The sequence below is a fragment of the Bos indicus genome, chromosome 7 (assembly GCF_029378745.1).
Source record: "Bos indicus isolate NIAB-ARS_2022 breed Sahiwal x Tharparkar chromosome 7, NIAB-ARS_B.indTharparkar_mat_pri_1.0, whole genome shotgun sequence".
Classification (NCBI taxonomy): domain Eukaryota; kingdom Metazoa; phylum Chordata; class Mammalia; order Artiodactyla; family Bovidae; genus Bos; species Bos indicus.
The window spans coordinates 16,297,051-16,314,757 of record NC_091766.1 but is presented as its reverse complement, the minus strand read 5'-3'; the positions used below and the strand labels follow the sequence as shown (position 1 = coordinate 16,314,757).

The 17,707-nt window shown below is 54.1% G+C and overlaps 1 protein-coding gene across 4 annotated transcripts; it reads left to right on the top strand.

The window, feature by feature from the left end:
* Positions 1-4,541: 4,541 nt before the first annotated feature.
* Positions 4,542-17,035, top strand: FCER2 (Fc epsilon receptor II). 4 transcript variants are annotated; one of them, XM_070792902.1, is made up of 11 exons: positions 4,542-4,657; positions 6,230-6,346; positions 7,350-7,469; positions 7,694-7,747; positions 11,443-11,505; positions 11,969-12,031; positions 12,148-12,210; positions 12,339-12,428; positions 14,352-14,503; positions 14,619-14,725; positions 14,990-17,035. In XM_070792902.1, exons 2-11 carry the CDS (start codon positions 6,325-6,327, stop codon positions 15,126-15,128), a joined length of 873 nt encoding a protein of 290 aa, XP_070649003.1. In that variant the 5' UTR covers positions 4,542-4,657; positions 6,230-6,324; the 3' UTR covers positions 15,129-17,035. The 4 variants fall into 4 exon arrangements, with proteins under 4 accessions (XP_070649003.1, XP_070649002.1, XP_019819817.2 ...); XM_070792901.1 differs by having other exon boundaries at positions 14,094-14,503; XM_019964258.2 differs by lacking the exons at positions 4,542-4,657; positions 6,230-6,346 and adding an exon at positions 6,484-6,737 and having other exon boundaries at positions 14,094-14,503.
* Positions 17,036-17,707: the final 672 nt, after the last annotated feature.

Below are 17,707 nucleotides of genomic sequence, written 5' to 3'. Positions count from 1 at the left end.
TGGGGAGTGATTTAAGCCAGATGTTGGTACAGAGGTGGAGGGAGAGGCCTGAGGGTAAACTGAGCCCTGCAGCGGGGAGGAGGGCTGAGACTCGCAGAAGGGCTGCTGCTGAAAGGGCCTGCTTCTGTCCATCAAACCCTCTATTGAAACAGTTCTGCAGAAGCCCAGCAGAGGGCGCGTGCGCATGTGTATGTGGTGTGTGTGTGTGGTTTGGTGGTGTCCTGTGGTCTGTATCTTTGTGTGTGAGTTGTATAGATGCCTCTAGGCTGTGTCTGTGTGTCTGTGGTACATGTGTGGTTTTGTGTTGTGTAGGTATCTGTGGTTGGATTGTGTTGTTTGTCACTGTGTGTGAGTCTTTGTGTTTTGTTTTCGTGTTGTGTCTTATGTGTGTGTGTAGTGACTGTCTGTTTTGTTTTTGTGCTGTGTCTGTGTGTGTGTTGTGTGGGTGTTTGTGGTTCATTTGCGTAGTGGCTGTCGGTCTGTGGTGTGCCTGTGTGACTCTGCAAGTGATGTTGCAACACTTCATGCCTCTATGTGTCTCCATTGTTGGGGGCCCCTACACCCCACATCCCTCACCCCAGTGAGTCACTCAGGATCAACCCCAGTTCTTCAGAATTCCTACTTCCCCACAGCGCTGGGAGCCTGCCTGCAAGAGGCTATGACGAGACCTGTGGTCCTGCCAGGGAGGGGCTGATTGGTGCCCCTGGGCTTCCAGGAGTCCAGTGCCCTCCTCCGTAGGGAAAACTGAGACCTATGGGGTCTGTGTGTAAGTCACACAGCCAAGGTCAGGCGAGGCTGCAGGGCCCCTGGCCCCTCTCTGGGACCTGGGGCCTCTGGGAAAGGATGGTGTGGGTTTCCCCTGACTGCGAGAGCATCCACTCATGACTTTGAGGCGGCAAAGCCCTGGGGAGCAACTGGCAGCATGAAACATTTAGACAAAAGTCCAGCAGCAGGGTCTGCTTCTCCAGGGGTGGTCTCCTCCGAAGCCCCCTCCCTTCCCCCCAGGTTTCTGAGTCCTCCTGTCTAAACCAGCTCTTCCTCCGCCTAGCCCGCACCCTGCTCTCCACCACCTGAAATTGTCCTGTGGATTGATGAATTTTAAACTTTGTTTTTGTGCTGCAGCAGGGATGAACCTTGGGGACCTTCCACTCAGTGAAGTGAGCCAGAGGCTAAAAGAAAAATACTGATTGATTCCACTTCTAGGAGGTCCCTAGAGTAGTCAGATCCATAGAGACAGGAAGTGGAGTGGTGGGGCCAGGGGCTGGGGGAGGGGAGTTCGTGTGTAAGGGGGACAGAGTTTCAGTTTGGGAAGGTGAAAACATTCTGGGATGGATGGTGAGGATAGTTGCACCCCAGCAATGGACTTAATGCCACTGAAAATGATTAAATGGTACAATTTGTGTCAAATATATTTGTATGTGTAATATAAGCAATATAACATTTGTGTATATTGTATATACAGAATTAAAACTGAAAATCTTTGTTTTCCTCTCTCAAGAGAGCTGGGACTTAATCTTGTCTGCACTGTCGCACACAGTAGGTGCTCAGTGATTGTTGAATCAATGATTGTTGAATGAATGAAAGAGGTCAGAGTTTATCTGTCCACAGTGGATGGAGAGAGAGAGAGATGGGAGACAGGGAAATACGGAAAAGTCTGAAATCAGTACTTCTCCACTGGAAATCTGCTACGAAGCAGTAGTCCTCAACTGTGGGTGATTCTGTGCCCCTCAGGGGTCATCTGGAGAAGCCTGGACATTTTTGGAAAGGAGAGGGGAGGTGCTAAGCAAGTGGCGAGTGGAGGCCAGTGCGCATGCTCAGTCGCTAAGTCGTATCCGACTCTTTGCGACCCCATGGACTGTAGCCCAGCACGCTCCTCTGTCCATGGGATTTCCCAGGCAAGCATACTTGGAGTGGGTTGCCATTTCCTCCTCCAGCGGATCTTCCCAACCCAGGGATCGAACCCGTGTCTCCTGCATTAGTAGGCAGATTCTTTAACACCGAGCCACCTGGGAAGGCCAGAGCAAAGACCAGGGACGTTGCTAAATACCGGATAATGCAGAAGACCGCTCCCCCACGACGAGGAATCATCTGGGTCCAACGTCAACCAGTGCAGAGAATGAGAAACCCAGCTTTAAAGACACCTCGCCTGGAAGTCCTCCTGAAGTTGGCACGCCTACTTGCCTCCCCGCCCCCCACACTCACACACCCTTTGCTTGCCCCTCCTCACAACATCAGAAAAAAATGGACAGGTGGGGTGAGCCCTGAGCAGTTCCAGGACGGGGTCCGGATCAAGGCCGCGAGGTTCCTGCTTTCATCACAGCTGCTTTGAGTGTCGTGCCCTGTCCCTGGTGCTGAGAGTCCTAGTGGGCGCCGCACCCAGGACCGGTTAGTGTTGGGGATGGGAGCCTCGTGGGGGACAAATCGGGGTCCAGGGGGTCCCTGTTGCGGCTGGGATCCCGCCTGAGAATTGTTTACAGTCATTGCCTAATCTCTGACCAGTTCCTACGGGAGTCCAGATTCAGGAGTGACTGGCAGCAGTGTAGAGATGCTGACCCTGAAAGAAGAACCGACACCGTCGGGTCACAGCCCACATCCGTGTGGTTTCCTGTTTATCCTCTAACGTCAGTGAGAGACGTGGGTTGTCACTGCCGAAGGGAAGAGGGAGCAGGGTCTGTGATACGGTCCCCCGCCCCCAGAGTCGGGGGCGGGGGGGGGTGCGTGCCCTTCAAACATCCTCTTGTCTAAATTGAGTCTTGGTGGGGACCCAGGACCGCAGTGAGCCCTCGAGCCCCAGTTAGAACACGGAGGACCAGTGGGCACCAGTAGAGATTGGGGCAAGGTGCATCCACCTGCAGAGCTGTCAGAAGCTGGGAAACTCCAGACTCCATCACTAGCCTCTACTCCAGCTGCAGCCTGTATCCAGGACTCCATCCTGAGGCCTAGCTACAGCCCAGCAGGACTTGTTCCCAAACTTTCTCCTCCTCTTCCGGTGTCCTCACTGCCCGCCTGTCCACCCAGACACTCTTGCCGAGACTGGTCATTTTCCATAGCATCTTCTGAGCACCCGTCCCCATCTTTTTCCTATCACCAAGACCATCTCATCTCAAACCTACCTGCTTCTCTCCATCTACATAACCACTGCCCCTGGCCACTTCCTCTGGTTCCTGGACCAGGTGACAGCCCCTACCATTGTCCCCATTGCCACCTGGCCCCCATGGACGTTCCCCAGGGTCCCCACTCCCCAGGCTTCCTGCCATCTCTGGCCACCCAGTGGCTCCCTGTGACCTCTCTCTGATGCCCAGCTGATAACTCTCTCCCCAACTTAAAGTGTTTCTCCTCTGTCACTTGGCAAACCATGCCAAGGGTTCAGGCCCCCACAGGTAGCCCGGATCAAGGTTGCAAGGGACACTTGGGGGCCCAGTATGAGCAGCCTCAGGCCACCAGGGTCATTCATTCAGTAGACAAGTGCTGAAGGCTACCCATCCCCAAGCCGGGGATACAATGACAGATGAGCGAACACAGTGCTTGCTATCTTGCAGTCCGCCTTCCAGGGACATTCCAGCCAGCCCCTTCCTGCTTGGTGGACAGCCTGGCCTAGTCGTGGTTGGGAAGTGGAACACGGTGGGCACAGGTGGACATCTTTCTGAGAGGCAGAGCATCAGGCCTGGGGCGGGGAGACAGCCCAACCAGGAGTTCAGCACAAGACGTTTCCCCACTGAGAAGCCCTGGGTTAAGGATCAGGAGATACATTTCAGGGAGGAAGAGCAGGATGCATGCGGTGTCAGGAAGTTCCCTGTCAGTACAAAGCTAGGTGCATGATGGGGAAGGCTGCAGACTCAGGACCCACACCACCTGGGTTCAAATCCTGGCTCTGCCATTTGTGAGCTGTGTGACCTTGGAAAGTTACTTACCCTCTCTGTGCTTCCCATCTTTCATCCGTAAGACAGCATTGGTAACAAAACGGTCTGCCTCATAAGGTTGTTGGTCAGGAATGTTACATTTGTTAATGCATAAGACACAGAGGACTGTGCCCAACATGGGTTGCTACTAAAATAAACCATATAACAAAACTCTCAGTATTTGACCGGAAGGTTATCACATTATCTCATGTATGTTTCTTTTTCATCCTTCCCTCCCTCCCTCCTTCCTTATTTTCCTCTCTCCTCCCTCCCTCTCTCTCCTTCTCTCCATCTCCTTGTCTCTCTTTCTCTCTCCATCCCTCTCTCTCTCCACCCCTCTCTCTCTCCATCCCCCTCTCTCTCCATTCCTCTCTCCATCTCTCTCTCTCTGTCTCTCTCCCTCTTCCCAGCGTCATGAGTTAGTCATTTTGGGGTTCAAATCCTGACTCTATCACTTAGCTCCTTTGGCACTCTGGGAAGGTGACTTAGTGCCTCAGAACTCAGTTTGTTCACCTGAGAGATGGAGCTCAACATAGCAGAGACCTGGCCAGGTGGTAGGGAGCTTCAGAGGAGGCCATGCGTGGACTGGGGTTATCCGGGTGGCAAGCCCATAATTAGGTCTGTGAAAATACAAGCAGTGGGTGAATCTAGTTTCAGGAGAAAGTACCTCTCTGGGTTTAAACTCCTCACCAAGCCCGTGGCTCCTGCCTCCATTGGCCCCAGCTGACCAAGAGGACAGCAACACATTCAAAACTCATGTGAGTGCACAACACATGTGATTGTGTGTCCGTGCCTCTGAGTCTGTGACTGTGTGTGTGTGTGTGTGATGGTTGTGGAAAGTGTAAAGGCTTCCTGGAAGAAACGACCTCTGGACTGAGTCTCAGGGAATGACCAGGAGGAGGACTGACTATGGAACGGATGGTGGGCAGGGGGGCAGGTGGGGATGGAATTGCCAGGTGTGTGCAGGGGCCAGGTTCAGGGAAGTGAAACCCAGTTGATTGGCATGACTGAGCAAGAAAGATGGGCTTGGCGCGTGCATGAGGGTCTGATCGTGCCGGACCCTGGGGAGATATGAAGGCTGTAAGCAGGGGAAGGAGTCTTGTGTTAGAAAGGTGGGCTGGCATAGGACCCTGTCACCCCAGCCCTCGGCAGCACACACACACCAGGAGGTCATGTCTCCCTGGGGTGGAGCCAATAGGCTCTGAGGTCACTCACCTGGGTCACTCACCTGGGTTCACCAGTCCCGCCGCGGTGTGAGGCGGGCAGATTCCTTCCCCTCTGGGTCCCTCAGTTCACCTACTGTGCACCAGCACCTCCAATGTGCCTCCAGGAAAGCCAGTGCTGTCGCTCGCCCCCAGCTTACAGATGGGCAAACTGAGCCGTTTGTCTAGGGAGAAGCCAAGACTCAGCCTCAGGTCTGGTCAGCACGGGCTCAGGCATGTCTGGCCACAGGATGGTGACCCCTTTGGCTTCCTCCAGGATGGCAAAAGACCCAGTTTGAGCGACAGCCTGGCTGACCCCTTCTCCGTTTCTCTGAGACTCAGAGAGGGGAAGCGACTTGCCCATCGTCACCCAGCAAGGCAGGGCAGCTGGTGGACCCCAGGCTTCTCTGATGGCAAAGCCCATGCTCTTCAGCACCTAGTAGGTACTTTAGAGTCAAGAGACTTTTAAAAATGCCTTGGGCATGTTGGAAGAGAAGGAAGCTGAGGCCTGAGTGACACAGTCTGCATTTCCTAGCAGGAATTGGCACAGAATGGATGCTTGATATAGATATTTAAGACCTGAAGACCCACTGTGTGCAGCTGTGCCACAAGCCTTAAGTCCACTGTTATCTCATTTGGTCCTACCCTGGCTCATGGGTTGCCCCATTTTACAGAGGGGAAAACTGAGGCTCAGAAAGATTGAGTCTTGGGCTGAGGTTGCACTGGCAGCAACAGTAACAATAGCTGATGGTATTTTCAGTGCTTGCTATGTCCCAAAGCACTTTACACATTCACCTAGAGCACCCTGTGGAGTAGAATACCTTAATTTTGTCATGTGGTGGATGAGGAGATTGGTTTTGAGGTTAAGCCACTTGCCAAGATGACTCAGGTGCACACTGATGGAACACCTGCTCTGCGCCTTATGTGTGATGGACCCCTGGGTGCCCACCTCTGGCTTCAGGCTGCTCACCCTCCACTTCAGTTGCATCCCCCACTTAACTGCAGCATTGATTTCCAGTCATCGACTAAACAAAACCAGCCAATGGTCACTGCACTCAAGTCCCAGGTGCTGGCCTGTGTGAGTGACTAGAACCTGACATCTAACCCTCACCCCCTGTTAAAACCCAGATCCCAGCCAGAACAGCCGCCACTGTGCCCGTCAAGTGGGCTGCCTTGACAGGTAGTGAGCACCCCGTCACTGGGAGAATCCAAGCAGTGCTGCCATGGAGGAAAGTTCCTACTCAGGTGAGAGAACTCTCTGAAGCTGACCCTGGCCAAATCAAGAACTCTGACCTCCTATTTTCCACCCAGGAGAGGAGCGGGGCTCCAAGGTCCCTATTTGGAATGAAGAGTGATTTTTTAGCAAAAGCCCAGCAAGGGAAGGGAGGTGAGCCCTGACTGGGGTTCGTGGCACAGAGCCAGGCAGACAAAGGAAGCTTCAGGCCACTCCCTTCCCTGACTCAACACCCTCAAGACCGAAAAAAAAAAAAAAAAACCCCAGCTCCAGCTGGGGCACGGGGGAGCCCGATAGACCGACAACCATATGAAGGGGACTCAGAACGAGTGGAATCCAACACAATGACTCCTCACAGCCGGGCTGAGGGGAGGGGACCCGGGCCTGCAATGGGGCAGCAAGGTAGAGTTCTGGGGGAGCCCTGAGGGGGTGAGGGAAGAGTTTGGATTTGGGGAAGAACTGAGACCCAGTGTCTGGTGTTTAGGGAATAGGTCTCAGGGTGAGGGCTGGGGGCGGGGGGCCGGGGGGCCCGGGAAGGAGGACCCAGTCTTCCTGAGCTGGTGTGGGGAACCAGCATTGGGGGCAGACGGGTAGCTGAACCCATACAAGGGAGAAGGGGCATAGGTCGGCCAACTGAGGAGGGGGGTCTGTGGAGGACAGGGGATCTCAGCTCCTGGCCCCCAGACCCATCTCTCTGGATAGTGACATGGCGCCACGTCAGGCTTGCTGGCTGCTGGAGTGTGGGCAGAAGGAGCAGCCGTCTTTGGGCTGGACTGGCAGAGGAAGAGACTCAGAGATGCAGAGACGGACAAAGATGGGGGGTGGTGGCGATCGCTGACGGACATGAAAGCAGCATGTGGGTAAAATGTCCGGAGGAGGCTCGGGGTCCACTGAGGCCCTCTGCTCCACTGTGGGCTCTGGACGAGCTCCTAGGACTCTGGGTGATGGGACGTCCGGCCGAGCCGGAGCCTAGCCTCACCCTTCACCCCCTGTTGCTCCCCGTGTTCCTGGCAGAATTCACGAAATTTTCCAGAAGGCGGAGGCCGTGCTGCTCTAGGGGAACGCAGCTGGCCCTGCTGGCACTGGTGACGACGGCGCTATGGGCTGGGCTGCTGACTCTGCTTCTCTTGTGGCGTGAGGACACCCCTAACCCCCGAGACCCCCATCTCATGTTCCCTCCCTGACCCCCACTCTCTGATCCTGGGGAGCCCAATTTCCCTGATCTCCCACCTTGGGACACTTCCCACCCCAAACCTCCATCTCCAGCTGGCAGGTGGGGTGTGGATGGATGGGAACACCCGAAATATATCCTTTCTCTCCTCTCCTCTCCCTCATCCACCCCCTCTCCCATGCTCCAGACTGGGAAAATGCACGAAATCTAAAACAGCTGGAGGAGACCGCTGCCCTGAATGGTATGGAGGGGCTGAGTGGGGAGGCGCAGGGGAGCAGGGGGGCAGAAACCAGGCTCTTGTCTTGCTTCTGCCACTGACTAGTGTGGGATGACAGACAAAGTCTGGGCTCCAGGGTCTCTCCCAGGATCTAAGGGTCAGTCTATGCTCGCCTGAGGAGGTGGGGTGGGGGATGAAAACCCAGAGACTCTTGGAGGGGAGGGTCTGAGCTGTGCCTAATGGAACTGATACCTACCTGCTCTGTACCTCAGCTTCCACACCTGTAAAACAGGCATCGTGTTAGTGCTAAGAGGCAGGAAAAAAAAAAAAAAAAGACTTTTGAAGAGCTCAGAACTGAGTCCAGTGAGCTTTTGAGAAATGCCTGCTGCTTTTGCATCTCATTCTGGGTGGCGGAAGGGTACACAGGTTCACTGGACTCTTGCCTGCACTTTCCTGAGTACAGGCAGACCTCAGACACATCAAGGGCTTGGTTCCAGAATAAAGCCAATGTCACAATAAAGGAAGTCACAGGAATATTTTGGTTTCTCAGTATATATAGAAGTTATGATTACATGATACTGTGGTCTGTTAAATGTGTAATAACATTAGGTCTAAAAAAAAGTGTACATACCTTAATGTAAAAATACCTTCTTGCTAAAAAAATTGCTGATCATCATCTGAGCCTTCAACGAGTTGTAATCTTTTTTGCTGGTGGAGGGTTTTATTCTGAGATGGCAGCAATTTAGTCCTATCTTCAGTGAAAGTGTTAGTCACTCAGTCATGTCCAACTCTTTGCAACCCCATGGACTGTAGCCGGCCAAGCTCCTCTGTCTATGGAATTCTCCAGGTAAGAATACTGGAATGGGTTGCCATTCCCTTCTCCAGGGGATCTTCCCAACCCAGGGATTGAACCTGGGTCTCCTGCTTCTTCTGCATTGCAGACAGACTCTTTACCGTCTCTACTCTTTCCACCAGGGAAGCCCATCTTCAGGTTCCCCTTCTAATTCGAGTTCTCTCGCTGTTTCCATCGCATCTGTAGTGACTTCTTCCATTGAAGTCTTGAACCCTCTTTAGGGCTGGAATCAACTCCTCCCAAATTCCCACTAACGTTGATAGCTTGACTCTTCCTATGAATCACACTTGTTCTTCATGTCGTTTGGAGTGGCGAATCCTTTCCAGGAGGTTTTCAGCGGACTTTGCCCAGATCCATCAGTGGAATCACTATCTGTGGCCGCTCGGTGTGCTTAGTCGCTCATTCATGTCTGACTCTTTGTGATCCCTTGGCCTGTAGCCCGCCAGGCTCCTCTGTCCATGGGGATGACCAGGCAAGAATACTGGAGTGGGTTACCATGCCCTCCTCCAGGGGATATTCCCAACCCTCAGGGATCGAACCTAGGTCTCCTGCAAGCGGAGGATTCTTAACCATCTGGGCCACCTAGTCTTACGAAATGGCAGCTCTAGTCTTAAGAAATGTATTTCTTAAAGAATAAGACTTGAAAGTCAAGATGCCTCCTTGATCTATGGGTCATGGCGTGGATGCTGGTTAGCAGGCATGAAAGCAACATGAATCTCCTTGTCTGTCTCCATCAGATTTCTTGCGTGGCCGGATACATTGCCAATGAGCAGTCATATTTTGAAAGGATCTTTCTTCTCTAAGCAGTAGGTCTCAACAGTGGGCTTAAAATACCCAGTAAGCGTGTTGTAAACAGGTGTGCTGTCATCCAGGCTTTGCTGTTCCATTTATAGGCCATGAGCTGAGTAGATTTAGCATAGTTCTTAACGGCCCCAGGATTTTCAGAATGTTAAATGAGTACTGGCTTCAACTGAAAGTCACCAGCTGCATTAGCCCCTAACAAGAGAGTCAACCTATCCTTGGATGCTTTTTAAAAAATTATTTATTTATTGGCTGCTCTGGGTCTTCATTGCTGCACGCAGGCTTTCTCTACTTGTGGAGAGTGGGGGCTTCTCTTGTCGTGGGGCTCAGGCTCTAAGGCGTGCAAGCTCCGTGGCCGCAGTAGCTTTGTTGCTCTGAGGCATGTGGGATCTCCCTGGACCAGGGATTGGACTCATGTCCCCTGCGTTGGCAGGCTGATTATTAACCACTGGACCACAGGGAAGTTCCATCCTCTGAAGCTTTGATGCCAGGCATTGACTTTTCCTTTCTAGCTATAAAAGATGGCATGTTCTTCCAATACAAGGCTATTTCATCTGCAACAAAAATCTCTTGTATAGTGTAGCCACCTTCATGAATTAGCTAGATCTTCTGGAGAACCAGCTGAAGCTTCTACACCAGCACTGGCTACTTTCTTCTTGCTCTTTCATGTTATGGGGGCGGCCTCTTTCCTTCAACCTCATGAACCAACTTCTGCAGGCTGAACACTTTTCTTCTGCAACTTCCTCACCTCTCTCAGCTGAGAGTTAGGGCCTTGCTCTAGAGAAGGCTTTGTTGTTGTTCAGTCACTAAGTCATGTCCAACTCTTTGCAACCTCATGGACTGCAGCACACCAGACTTCCCTGTTCTTCACTATTTCCCAGACTTTGTTCAAATTCAAGTCCATTGAGTTGGTGATGCCATCTCAACCATCTCATCCTCTGCCGACCCCTTCTCCTCTTGCCCTCAATCTTTTCCAGCATCAGGGTCTTTTACAATGAGTCGGCTGTTTGCATCAGGTGGCCAAAGTATTGGAGCTTCAGCTTCAGCATCAGTCCTTCCAATGAATATTTAGGGTTGATTTACTTTAGTAAATCAACTGGTTTGACCTCCTTGCAGTCCAAGGAACTCTCAAGTCTTTTCCAGCACCACAATTCAAAAGCATCAATTCTATGGCGCTCAGGCTTCTTTGGCTTTGACTTCATCAAATGTTGTGGCTGATTTGATCTTCTCTCCAGATCACGAAAACTTTCTCAGTATTAGCTATGAGGCTGTTTCACTTCCACATCATTTGTGTCTTTATTGGAGTAGCATTCTTAATTTCCTCCGAGAACATTTCCTTTGCATTCACCGCTCAGCTAACTGTTCAGCACAAAAGGCTTAGCTTTTGGTCTACTTCAGCCTGCCAGGTGCCTTCCTCACTAAACTTCATCATTCCTAGCTTTTAATTTAAAGTGAGTCACATGTGACTCTTCCTTTCACTTGAACACTTGGAGGCTGCTGTAGGGATATTCATTGACTTCATTTCAGTATTGTTGTGTCTCAGGGGATAGGGAGGCCCCAAAAGAGGGACAGAGATGGGGGAACCGCTGGTCAGTGAAGCAGTCAGAACACACAGAACACTCATCAATTAAGTTCACCATAATGGGTGTGGTTCCTGGTACCCTAAAACCATTATCAGAGTGACACCAAAGATCACTGACCACAGACCATCCTAACAGAGACAGCCAGAATGAAGAAGTTTGAAAAATTGCGAGAGTCACCAAAATGTGACACTGAAACAGGAAGGGAGCAAAAGAAGCTGGGAAAATGGCATTCACAGACTTTTTCTGTGATCGCCACAGACCTTTGTCTTGTAAAACATGCGTTAGCTGCCAAGAGAAATAAAAGCAGATCTGCTTGTCCTCGTGTCCTTGGAATTAAGAACAATTTTTAATTGCTTTTAAATTAAGCAACAGCTGCGGTCATCCAGATGATGTGTTGGGGGTCTGTGCACTTGGGATGGGGTGGGGGGTGATTCGCCAGCCTGCGCTCTTAGCTCAACAGGTCTTCTCTTCCCCTGCTCCAGTCTCTCAGGTGTCCAAAGACTTGGAAAGACAAAAGGGTGACCAGATGGCCCAGAAATCCCAGGGTGAGTGAGCTGAGCTTGGGGTCTAAGGAGGATGGATGAACATGTGGACACAGGGCTCCAGCCCTCCATGAGTTGCAAAATGGGCAGGTGACTCTAAAGACTCAGGCGAAGAGACCACGCTGGTGGCGGGGTTGGGGGGTGGAGAGTGGGAGAGGAGGTGTCAGGAAGGGACTACTGAGGGGTGAGTCTGAGAATTTGCTTACCACTGCCACCTCATGCGAAGAGTTGACCTATTGGAAAAGACTCTGATGCTGGGAGGGATTGGGGGCAGGAGGAGAAGGGGATGACAGAGGATGAGATGGCTGGATGGCATCACTGACTCGATGGACGTGAGTCTGAGTGAACTCCGGGAGTTGGTGATGGACAGGGAGGCCTGGCATGCTGCGATTCATGGGGTTGCAAAGAGTCCGACACGACTGAGCGACTGATCTGATCTGATCTGAGCCCCCTCCCCTGCAACCAGCTGCCCAGATGATGCAGGACATGGAACGAATCCAAACTGAACAGAAGAGAATGGAATCTCAGGGTGAGAGCTGGGGGCGGGGTGGGGTGTGGCCTTGGGTTCTAGAGCAAAGGCGGGGCTGTACAGCTCGGGGGCATCATCCCTGACACCAGTCCTGCCCCCGCCACCACCCCCATCAGAGTCTGAGCTCTCCTGGAACCTGGATGGTCTTCGAGCTGACCTGAGTGACCTGAAGTCCCGCGGTGAGCAGCTGGGGAGGAACAGGGGGTAGGGGGCAGGGAGGTATGCCTGGATCTGTGCCCCGCCCCTCCGCAAATTAAAAACAAACACCTTGACTCCTACCTCCCTACCCCTGACCCAACCACTCAAGGCTTGAATGAGATGCGTCAGGCTTTGGATTCACTGGGAAGACTCCAAGAGGAGGTGGGAAAGTTGTGGATCGAGCTACGCGCTGCCAACGGTGAGCATGCGCCTCTGTTGGGGGGTGGGGGTGGGGTGGGGGAGGGGGCTTGTTGGCTCATGCAAGAGACCTTGGGTGCAACCTGTTCCAGCCTGCAGTAGAGGTGTGAGCATGACAGTGTGGATGGGTGTGTGCTCGTGTGTGTGGCTGGACCCACATGGGGACACCAGAGAAAACCCTTTCTGATTCCAGCAGCTCCCCTCCACTGACCTGGGTGGGGGGCTTCCAAGCTTTTTCCTCCTCCAGGTAAAGACATTGAGCATTCACCAAAAATGGGTTCTCTTTACTGATCTCACCTCTGCCCATCTCCACTCAGGAGAGGGTCGTGGGTAGGAGGCCCTCAGCCACAGCCCTCATGGAGGACTGTCTGACCCAGCCAGGGGGCAAAAGGGGGAGTAACCTCGCAGCAGTGCAGACCAGGGGAACCGTGGGGTCTTCCCAGGGGTGACAATGAGAGAGATGATGTTGGCAGTCCCGAGGGTCATAGGGGTGGTCCCAGCAAAGTGCAGAAAGTGTTCAATCACTGTGCCTGGAACCTGGGGTGGAAGCTGGGGGTTCCTGCCTGAAGACCCACCCCCTCACCCCTCTGGGAAGCCCCTGCTGGGTCAGAGAAGAGGAAGGATCTCTGCTCTGTGTGGAGTCCTGTCCCCTGGGACCTGGGGTGGCTGTGGGAATCCCAGCAAGAAACCCCACCGTGCCCTTCCCCTACACCGGAACCTGGATCTCATTCGTTTTGACCCGACTCCCTCCCCCAAAATCTGGCCCCATGGCCTGGGTTCTGAGCCCAGCTCGGTGGCTGTCTCTCCATGATCATGTGACCCAGAGCCAGGGCATCATCCCCCAAAGTTATCTTGAAGGTCCAGAGATGCCCTCGTCTGTTTTAATGCTGTCCCCTCTCCCCACCCCCCGCCAGAGGGCTGACTTCTGGTTACAGTCCGATGTGTGGGAAGTCTCCCCAGGGCTCTTCAGAGTTTGGTGGACCCACGGCTCCTTAGAAGAATTCCACCCAAGCTATGGAGCCCTCCATAACTTCACTCTAAGAAAATCTCACTTAAATAAGCAGAGAGTCAGTCCAGTAAGAGTGGTTTTAACCTCCCAGCTGGCAGGGCTGGTGGTGATGACTGGCTGAGAGTTTCCTTGGGGTTGGGGCAAGGAAAGAAAGACCACGGTGGTCCCTGATGGAGATCATCAGGACCCAGCCCTCCAGTCTTTTCCTACCCCACCCCCACTACAGACTCCCCTGACCAACTAGAAGAAAATCATCTCAGTTTCCCAGAAAGTCACCAAGAGTGCTGGTTGGGGGGTGATGGCCATGATGGTGGCGAGGGCTACTGTGGGGGGCAGCTGTTGGTGGGGATGGTAGTGGGGAAAGTGATGCTGGCAGTCTTGGCCTCCTCGTGCCGTTGGCACTGGAGACTAAGATGTGGCTGGCTTGGCACTGGCTGTGGAGTTGGTGGTGGAGAGATGCTGCTGGCCATTGTGGGTACCTGTGGTGGGGGTGCTGGTGATCACGATGTTCCTGACAGTTGGTGGGGGGGTGTGTGCTGATGGTGGTGGTGGCTGAGGTGCCCCTGCCGTGGAGATGGTCTCACATGTACATCAACACGGGAGCTCCAGGGAAGAAGGAGACTTTCTGTTAGGCCCTGGGGTTGATCTGCTTTTCAGCCCAGCCCCCAGGAGAGATGCTGCCACCCACTTTGTCTGTGGTACCCACGGCACCCGCCATTGCGCTCTCCATGGTACCCAACACAGCATCCACCTTGGTACCCACGACAACAACATCCACTACAGCACCCACCATGGTGCCCAGCACCACAGCAACTACGACAGCACCCACCATGGTGCCCAGCACCACAGCAACTACGACAGCACCCACCATGGTGCCCACCACGGCTGCCCCCCTCAGCCTCTCCTCCACCCCAGGCTCTGTGTGCAACACGTGCCCCGAGGCATGGATCTATTTCCAAAAGAAGTGCTACTACTTCGGGGAGGGCGCCAAGAAATGGATCCAGGCCCGGTACGCCTGTGAAAATCTGCACGGGCGGCTGGTTAGCATCCACAGCCCAGAGGAGCAGGTGGGCCTGGGTTCTGCAGGGGAGGTGGCAGATTCCCACCCCGATCTCCTGTGGGGTAAGGGCGGGGGAACCCAGGCACGTCTCCCCAGCCCTCTAGCCCTATCCTCCTCCCCAGGACTTCCTGACCAAACGTGCCAACTGGAGGGGCTCCTGGATTGGCCTTCGGGACCTGGACATTGAAGGGGAGTTTATCTGGATGGACAACCAGCCCCTGGACTATAGGTGAAGATGGGGGGAATGTAGAGGAGGGGAGGGGAGCCTTTCTGTCTTGGGAGAGGAGGGTTTTGGGGGGTATGTGCCTTGGGGAGCTTCTGGATGGAACCCAAGGGAGATGGTCAGGGTTTGGATTCAGACTAGACTCGGGGGAGGGAGGGTGGTATCTCCAGGCTGCTGGGAGTTGTGATGGGAATCCAGTGATGGGGTGGGGAGGGCCCAGGGGACCCTTCCTCCTTCCTCATCCTCTGACCTGAAGGCTTTCTGCTCCAGCAACTGGCAGCCAGGGGAGCCCAACGATGCAGGCCAGGGTGAGAACTGCGTGATGATGCTGGGCTCTGGGAAGTGGAATGACGCCTTCTGTGGAAGCGAACTTCATGGCTGGGTGTGCGACCGGCTGGCCACGTGCTGAGCGTTGGCCTGCCACCTTGGCCCTGGGTGCCCCTGCCCACCCTCCAGCTGCACCCTTCTGCATCACTCCTCCACCTTGAACACAGGAACAGCCCAACCCACAGCAAGACCCTGAGGACCCCCAGCAAGCAGAAGCAGCAGGCTCATTCCCGTGTCCCCACCAACATCCCCGAGGGCCCGTCCCTTGCCTCTCAGCCCAGCGGGCCGTCACCACTGGCCTGCCCTCAAGTGCTCAGAGTTCCCAATCTGAGAATCCCCTGCCCTCCAATTTGGAGGCTAGAAGCCCCCTTCCCTTTGGAGCACAGCGCCTGGCAGCCCAGCCTTCCAGGGAGCAGCAGGGAACACCTGAAACCCCAGCGTGCTCCTCCATCCCCAGCTCACCCTCTCCTGATACAGACCCATATCCTGGCCCCAGAGGACAGAGACCTCAGCTCAGGCAGCCAATGCTCCCCTACCACCCACCTGCATCATGCCCTTTCCTCGGGGCCTTGCTGGCTCTGGTCTCCAGGTGTGGAACAGGGATGCTGGGAGTTGTAGAACTTGGTGCCCGGCGCCACCTCTGAGTACCAGGAACTGAAGTGGCATGGATAGTTCCCCTGTTTTTTTTTTTCCTACTTCATTATAAGAAGCATTTACTAGGCAGGGCCTGAAGATGAAGACTCGGGTCTGATGGAGCAGAGAACACCCCTAGACGTCTACTCAGGAATATTGCAGGGCAAGGCAGGGGACTACCGTGAACGTGGTTCTCAGTCCAGAATAGGGCCTAGTACACAGAAGGCTGGAGAAGCTCATGGGGGAGGTGGACAGGTCACCCGGAGGCCTTTTTGGGTCCTCAGCTGCCGGCCCCACCCCCATGCAGGGTCTAGGAGGCTGGGGTAGCACCAACCCCAGATTTGACATGGTCAGCCCCACACCTCTGGGGGGCCATGGAGGGAGGCAGACTAGGATCTTAGAATGCCCCTGGTTAAGCACCTCACCTGCCCACCCCGTTTCTCGTCTAGAAAAGGAAGAGCCAGACGTGCTCATGTGATTCTCGGGCCCACTTGAGAAAGAGGAGAGACCCACAATGGGCCACCCAGAATCCTAAGAGTCAAGGGCCAGGCTAAGCCCCAGCCACACGTTTGGAGCCTATGGAGGGTTCCCTGGGGCCCAGAACAGGGTGGGGACAAAGCTGACCCCTTGAGTGACACATGGGCTAGAACCCCCACTCAGCTGTTCGCTCTCCCTGGCACCACCCCGATATTTTTCTCTCCCCCAAACCCTTCCTCAGAACTCTGGGCCAGCGCACAGCTGCCTACCCAACCTCTCCTCATGGGAACTCAGGCTTCTGCCTCCAGGCTGCTCAGGTCGACAGGGCGTCACCCTCGCCACCTTTCTCTCACCAATCCCTTCCCAAACCCATCAGAAAGAGCCAAGGTCCCAGTCAAGCCACATTCAGAATCCCCTCACCTCTCACCCCCTCCTGCTTCAGCCTTGGTGCAGGCCCCCTCCTTGCTCACCCAGGTCTTCCTCTTCACTGCCTAAGACCCCCAGAAGTTTCCTTCCAGCTCAGGGAAAAAGCCGGAGTCCCACAGGCTTCTTTCTGATCGTGTGGACCCCTCCTGCAGGCTGTATCGCCCCAGGTTCTCCTCCGCCAGCATCCTCACTGCTCCTTCAACATTTAGGCTAACTCCCACCACAGGGCCTTTGCACATGCTCCTCCCACCTCCCTCCCATTTAAAAGGACACCTCCTGACTCCCCATCCCTTCTACCCCACTGTGTTTTTGTACCAAAGCCTCTTCTTTCAGCAGGTTGTGTAAGTTACTGATCTGTTTCAGATTAGCGAGGGCCTTTGTTTTGTTCTCAGCTGTGTCCCCAGAGCCTGGCACAGAGTAGGCGCTCAATAAATATCGGTTGAATTAAATTGACATGCGACTTGCTCTCGGCACCTGCTTCAGGGGGCTGTGAAACAAAGGATGCTGCCTGCCTGCCTCACCAAGGATCGGTGCTGGGTTCATCATCCTCACTCCACTCCCCTGCATCTGGGGGCTTCAGTCCCGAGCATCCGAAGTCAGAGCCCCTGTGATGGGAGCCTGCAGGACTGTGGCTGCTAGTTCGTCCCCGGCATCCTTCCCTTGCCCTTAACAGGTACCTGGCCCCACAATCCTTCAGCTTGTCCCAAACCTTCTCCCTTTGTCCCGAGTCCCTACCTATCCTCTGCAGGGAGCAAAAGACCCTGGGCTCTCCTCTCCCAGCTCCCAAGCTCTCCAGCATCCTATGGGGACCAACTGTATCTCCTTCCCCCGTCCTATTTCCCTAGGGCAGGGGTCCCCAGCTTCTGAGATCTAATGGCTGATAATCTGAGGTGGAGCTGGTGTAATAATCATAAAGTGCACAGTAAATTTCATGTGCTTGAATCGTCCCCAAACTCCCCTCTCCCATCCCCCATTCATGGAAAAATTGTCTTCCACAAAACAGGTCTCTGGTGCCTAAAAGGCTGGGGACTGCTGCTCTAGGGCATCCTTCATTGCTGGGCTTCTGAATGGAGCTTGTCCCGCCACCCCCACCTCCTGCCCCTCGCTCCTGCAAGCTGGCCCCTG

Excerpts from the sequence above, each read along its gene's own strand:
- FCER2 (XM_019964258.2), top strand. The coding sequence starts at position 6,680 with ATGACTCCTCACAGCCGGGCTGAGGGGAGGGGACCCGGGCCTGCAATG. Across the intron at positions 12,032-12,147 it reads GAAGAGAATGGAATCTCAGG|AGTCTGAGCTCTCCTGGAAC; the intron begins GTGAGAGCTGGG and ends CACCCCCATCAG. Across the intron at positions 12,211-12,338 it reads GAGTGACCTGAAGTCCCGCG|GCTTGAATGAGATGCGTCAG; the intron begins GTGAGCAGCTGG and ends CAACCACTCAAG.